This window comes from Poecilia latipinna, unplaced genomic scaffold (assembly GCF_001443285.1).
Source record: "Poecilia latipinna isolate Pla-1442-1.1 unplaced genomic scaffold, P_latipinna-1.0 Scaffold1143, whole genome shotgun sequence".
NCBI lineage: Eukaryota > Metazoa > Chordata > Actinopteri > Cyprinodontiformes > Poeciliidae > Poecilia > Poecilia latipinna.
The window spans coordinates 47,288-53,830 of record NW_015113759.1 but is presented as its reverse complement, the minus strand read 5'-3'; the positions used below and the strand labels follow the sequence as shown (position 1 = coordinate 53,830).

The window sequence follows — 6,543 nt, the reverse complement described above, 5'->3', positions numbered from 1 at the left end:
TAAATCTTGAGAATGACCTGTGTTTTAGGTCTGCTTTATGGTTCAATAAATTAGAATATTACTGACAAGTTTATTTATTCAGAAACTCCATCACCAAGTGATACACATTATTAATTAGACAGAGAATGATTACACCTTTATTTCATTTTTGTGATAATTTTCTGTAACAGGCAATGAAAACGTGACGTTTAAAATAAAATATTACGTCAGACAATTGAACCATCAGGTCTTCAGAGCGTACTTCTGTTGTAGTTTCATAAAGTGGCCAGCAGAGGGAGGCAGTCCCACACTGACCACCAGAGGGAGGCAGTTACACAGAGTGAACAGCGGGTGTCGCTGTGAGCTTATTTGGGTCAGATTGACGTCATTGTTGGGGAATGTTAAAGATGGCGCTGGACGGTCAGAGGATTGTTGCCGCAGCAACAAGCTGAAGGGATTTAATTAATCGTTCAGCCGGCACCAAGTTCCTCTTCCATCCACGGTCCGAATACTTCAGGTTCTGAACCCAAACATGAGCCCGGTAGATCCGGTCAGAGCCCGGTAACCCTGTGGTGTACCACCGGATAAAATGGTAGCCGGATCCTCGGAGAACAACAGAAGCTGCTGCGGAGTTCGGCCCACCGAGCCGGAGGATCTTACGGCCGGGGCCGACGCGTCTGTGGCGGACTGAGGGGGTCATGGAAACGCCGAAGGAGAACGGAGGCTCGGTTTCTGTGGATCTGAACGAAAACGAAGATGAGCCGGTGGCTGTGGAGGGGAAACCGGGTCCCAGGACACTGAAGGAGCGCAGCCTGACGTTGCTGACCGGTGTCAGCGGGGGTCAGGCGGCGGGCTGGACCCGGAATCCGGTGGATCTAAACGGGAAGAACGCAGCCAGAGACCCGGAGATCATGCTGGTAGCTCCGGAGGACGGGTACCTGTCCGGCCCGGTGGTGTTGGGCGGTGTGAACGGGTTTTCCCTGGAAGCAGAGGAGCGGAGAGAAGCAGGAGGTCCGGCCGTTTCCTCTCCAGCTGCGCTCCAGGAGGAAGGAGACTCTTCTCACCCCCAGGACCAGCGCTCATGTCCAGGGAAGCCGAACTGGACCTCCGCGAGTGTAAACATGTCCAACGGGGTAGCTGACAGTCCTGAGGCGGCGGTCCGGTGTCTGGGTCAGAGACTGGGTCAGTGTGAGCTGGGCTGTGAGGAGGTGAAAGTAGCTAACGGTGGTTTGCACATGATGAGCCCCGGTTCTGAGTGGCCCGGTTCCGATTACTTCCCTGTGAACAGACACTCTGACCCAGGGTTCAGGCGGAACCGCTCCCCCAGCTGGGGCGACCCCAGATCCGGTCCACTATCCACCCCGGAACCGAGCCCCGGCCCCGCGTCGCCCTGCCCGTCCAGCCCGCTGTCCGAACCCAACACCCGGCAGGAGGACGAGGAGCCGCTCGGTGACCCGGATGTTCCCGCCAGGCCGCAGAGTCTGAGGACTAACCCCGCAGCCAGCGTGTCCCGCAGCTGTGACGCCACCCCGCTGTCCCCTGATGAGGACAGGGGGTTCAACTTTGACCCCGAGGCGGGTCGGAGGCAGAGCGCCCCGGACAAGCTGAGCGAGGAGACCGGGGGTTCTGAGCTCACAGTGATGCCCAAAAGGTTCGGCATCGCTGACTTCTTCACCAGGTAAGGGTCCGGGTTTACCTTTAACCCCTCCAGCAACCAGGTCCAGTTCCACCTTTTGGAGGTTTGACTTCCAAGCAGCACTAAAGGTCATTGCTAACAGAGCTGGTTGTTCACAGAGAGCCAAGCGTTTTCATGGAAAGTTCAGTGGAAGGAAAAAATGTAGTCTAAAAAGATGCAAAACAAAACTTCCCCTTCAAAAGGTAGACTATTGAGAACATCTAGATCCACTATGCTCAGATGGATCCTAAGCATGGGCTTCAAGAGTGATCTGGGCTGAGGAGAACCAGAACCAGAACTGGATCACTACCGTATTTTCCGCACTATAAGGCGGACCGGATTATAAGGCGCACTGTCGGCTTTTGAGGAAATTGAAGGTTTTTAGGTGCGGAAAATACTGTACTCAGATGTCCAGAGTCATACAGTTTTAATTTCAGAGTTCCTGAATCTGCAGGACCAGAATTCATGTTACTTCACCACTAGCAGTGATGATCTGGGTCGCCAGGTCGTCTGCTGGTTCTGCTCCACTGGGCTTTCAGAAGTCAGGATGACAGACACCAGAACCGATGATGCAGACGACCTGAAGGCAGCTAACAGAGCAATCTGATGTTCCAGAACCTCAGCAGAACCACGCCACGCTGCATTGATGCAGGAATTCATGCAAAAGGAGCCCAGACCCGGTTCTGCACTCATGGTTCTGGACTGAAATTATCAGATCCACCTGGAGAAAGTCCAGGTTCTGTTCTGCATGTAATATTCATTCAAGTTCTGCATTAAAAGGACCTTTATTGTTGATTTGGACCAGAACTTTGTGATTTGATCCAGACCATCTGACCGAACAGAACCGTCCGCTCTGCTCCAGGTCCGATCACATGTTCTCTGCTCCTCAGCAGCTCACAGTCATGGGATCATGAAGACCAGAACCGACCCGACCCGTTCATGTATCTGTGATGAAAGCCTTCCTCTGAGCTTCAGCACCTCAAGGTTCTGTCAGAACAATCCGGTCCAGACAGAGAGGGCGGTTCTGGTCGTCATCTGGGTTCTGTCTGGAGTTCAGTTCTGGCTTTTTTGCTCATGATTAAATCAAAACATTGATTGGTAAACAAAAGAAAGCTGCAGAACTTTAGTTCAATCTCTTGGTTCTGGTACCACTTTGATAAATAAATCATTTTAGTGACGTTTTATTTTCATGTTGCTTCGTCCAGAACCAGAACAAGCTTCATTTATTCAGAGAACTGCAGGTTCGGAGCAGCTGGTAGCTCCAGAACCTGATGGTTCTGCAGACCTGGACCGGCAGGTGTGGAGTTAAATCTCCATCTGCTGGAGCGGTGCTGCTGGTTTGGACCCGGGCCAGAGCAGCTGGCTGGAATTTCACACAGAGCCGCAGGAAATCCAGGCAGACAGAGGAATGAAGGCTCAGGGAGTCCAGGAGCTCCGGTTCTGATCCGACTAACACACAGCAGCGTCTGGGTTTTAGCTTGGTGGAGCCGGTTCTGTTGGTGTCCAGTTAAACCACTTCTGGTTCTGAGTGGGACCAGCTGTCCTTCCACTCAGTAACAACTGACTCAGTGAGTTCAACTTCCTGTTTCTGATCCGGTTCTGTTTCACTTGTTGCATCACAGCCACATGTGGAACAATGGAGAGGAATACTTGGTTCTGTTTGGGCCCGGTTCTGCTCGGTTGGTGCTGCGCCGGCTTCACTCTGAAACAGACGCTGCTGGAGTCTAATTAAAGTACAGCAGGGTTCATATTGACATCACTAAAGCAACGGTTGGTTTCTGTCAGGCTCTGCTTTCACTTCTCTTAATGCAGGGGTGTCAAAGTGAGGGTCGGGGGCCATTTGTGGCCCTTGGATTAGTTTTGTGTGGCCCCAGTATGCAATGTAAGAATGGCACAAATTTAGCCCTGTCAGAATAAGTTGTATCACAAACATCTAGCAAGATTTTACTCAAAAACAGACTTGGTCATGCCCTTCCATTATATTTAACTAAATACAGCAAAGTTTGTAGAAGAAACTAAAAACACTTTATAGACTTAAAAAATGGAAAAATAATTAGCTTAAAAAGTTAAATGATTGTAAAAGTTAAGACAGACAAAATATTACATGTTTTATTTATTGCTGTGCAGGTAAAAGAGAAATAATTCACAATAATAATTTTGTGTTTTTAATTGGGGGGAAAAAAAGGAAACATTTTTTTTCCTGAATATTTTCAACATGGAGATTTTGGCCCTCGGTGTAAGGGCCACTGTCTTAAAGCTTCGTCCTAGCATAGCAGTGAAGGGAAGCAGATAAAAATCTCATATATGCTAAAGCTAACTGATCAGTTCTGGTTCTGTTTTCAATTGTAAAGATGATGATGTTCTGGATCCACTGGAGGCAAAGTGTCTTTGTTTACATCATCAGCTAATGCTAACTCTTTGTGAGCACACCTGAATCAGTGCTTCAAATTGACCTCAGGTCGTGTGAATGCTTGAAAATCACCAACAGATGTTAGATTAATAAATATCAGCTGAAATCCTGAGTAGAAAACTTCTGGACTCTTTTTGTTTCCCGAAGTTGTTTCTCCAGAACGATCTCACTAATTGGTTCGTTAGGGTCACATGACTCCCTCAGTTCAGCCTGTGGGTCGTCGTCTCCTGGAAACCCAAACAGGTTCATACCGACTCCAACGTGTTGGGGTCACATCTAAAGGTCAAGATGGTTCAGATCCGCCTGGGGAGACGAGTCCAGCTGCGCTGCAGGTGTTAGAAAGATGGAACCAGAAACGCCTGATCAGTGTAGATGTATCACTCTGAGTTGTTTCCTGACGGAAACGTCTGAGTGTTGAACTTTCTGGTGAGCAGAAACCGTTTCCATGGAGACGTTAAGAGTCGTTGTTCATAAATCCTCCTGGTTTCTCCTCTTCATGCCTCCTGTCAGCTGACCTGGACTTTTCCACTGAAGAGAATGTAAAAGTGTTGATCTCACTGCTTTTTCACTCATTTTTCCACTAACGTTAACATCGGTGCAGAAACTGCTGCTGCTGCACAAATACGGCCCCCTGTTTGTAACCGCAGTCATTGCTTAACTTTTCTTTAAGGAACTGAAACGATTTTCTGTAGTTTTGTTTAGTCTGACACCAACAGTGATGCCTGTTCTGTTCATGAAACGACCAACAGATTGACATGTTGACTATAGAAAAGTGCCATTTCTAATTCTTGCTTTATCCATTTTAGCAGCTTTTAATTGTTTTATCATCATTCAGAAGAAGATTATGTGTAAAACCTTCAAAAATTGAAACAGATCATTTTGATATATTTTCTCAAGTCGAGTTTGTTCTGCTGTTCATCAGTTTAACATTTAATTTGCTAAAGTTTCCTCTGACTTTTGTTTTCCATTAAAACAGCTTGTGAACCACAGGATGACTCAGTTGGTATATTAAAAACACTGCAACATTTTAATGTTGCTTTGTTCAAAAGAGAACATTTAACAAGAAAATATGATAAAATATAGTTTTTAAAAAGCAAATTCTACAAAATAAGTTGAGGTTTATTAAGTCCTAACCTGATCTTCAATTTCTTGGTCCAAACAGGCTAGCTAAATGCTAACCCAGCTTTATCAGCTAATGATGACATGCTAATCGCTGATCATTTTAATTAGGAAACAAGCTGCTGTTTATTAAGTCGCCTAAATTGAAAGATTAACAGAATTTGTTGTAAAACTTTTTTTATCAAAACATTGAGGCAAATTTCAGTCAATCTCTATCAATAAAGTTAGCTTGTTGGCATCAGACAGCGTCAAAACAGATGTTGGTTTTGGATATTTTGTTGCTGGAATAGAATAATATTAGAAATACAATGTACTGGTGAATATTTAGGTCAGAGTATTATTTAATGGAGCCAGGTGGTTATAGATGGTATTTAGAGAACACGTTTCCAGTTAAAAACAGATAACCAGGTCCTTGCTGTAATGGTTTGATGTTTCCTGTGGGACTGATTGACTCAGAGATCAAATCACTGGAAACATAATGAACTGAAGACAAACGGAGCCGACTGCTGAGTTACTAATGACTGCTTGAATGTTTTTCATTGTTCAAATTAAATCAACTTTAATAACAGTTTCCTTCTTTCCTTCAGGAGCCTGTTTTCTAGAAAACCCAAAGAGTCCAAGGCAGCGTCCCACAATGCAACAGGATGGCGACTGTTCAGCAAGTCAGAGAGCAGAGAGGAGGACCAGAGCGGAGAGGCGGCCATGACACCTCAGCAGGTTCGTCTGAACTCTAATAAACTCATCTGATTTAAACATTTAAATTTAAATGTCTGAAACTAATGTGCTCATCTCATAGAAAAAACTTTATTATTCATGTTTCCATTCCTTCACCCAGCATTGAATCAGGTTTCCTGTTATTTAGTCTCTTTCTTTATGAAAACCCACCTTCCGGTGTCCCACTGAGCAGACGCAGAGCAGACGCTGAGCAGGCGCTGAGCAGGCGCTGAGCAGGCGCTGAGCAGGCGCAGAGCAGGCGCAGAGCAGGCGCAGAGCAGACACAGAGCAGGCGCTGAGCAGGCGCTGAGCAGGCGCTGAGCAGGCGCTGAGCAGACGCTGAGCAGGCGCTGAGCAGAGGCTGAGCAGAGGCTGAGCAGACGCAGAGCAGACGCAGAGCAGACGCAGAGCAGACGCAGAGCAGAGGTTGAGCAGGCGCTGAGCAGAGGCTGAGCAGAGGCTGAGCAGAGGCTGAGCAGACGCAGAGCAGAGGCTGAGCAGACGCAGACGCAGAGCAGACGCAGAGCAGACGCAGAGCAGACGCAGAGCAGAGGTTGAGCAGGCGCTGAGCAGAGGCTGAGCAGAGGCTGAGCAGACGCAGAGCAGAGGCTGAGCAGACGCAGACGCAGAGCAGACGCAGAGCAGA

At 47.3% G+C, this 6,543-nt stretch overlaps 1 protein-coding gene across 2 annotated transcripts in view; it reads left to right on the top strand.

The window, feature by feature from the left end:
- The first annotated feature begins 188 nt into the window (after window positions 1-188).
- Window positions 189-6,543, top strand: part of LOC106959981 (TBC1 domain family member 12-like) — a 15,159-nt gene continuing 8,804 nt past the window's right edge. The window contains exons 1-2 of one of the 2 annotated variants that reach the window (XM_015052881.1): window positions 189-1,657; window positions 5,771-5,900. In XM_015052881.1, the coding sequence (XP_014908367.1) occupies window positions 678-1,657; window positions 5,771-5,900 (1,110 nt within the window). In that variant the 5' untranslated portion in view covers window positions 189-677. The remainder of the gene's footprint in view (window positions 1,658-5,770; window positions 5,901-6,543) is intronic. The other variant, XM_015052880.1, reaches the window with a different exon arrangement.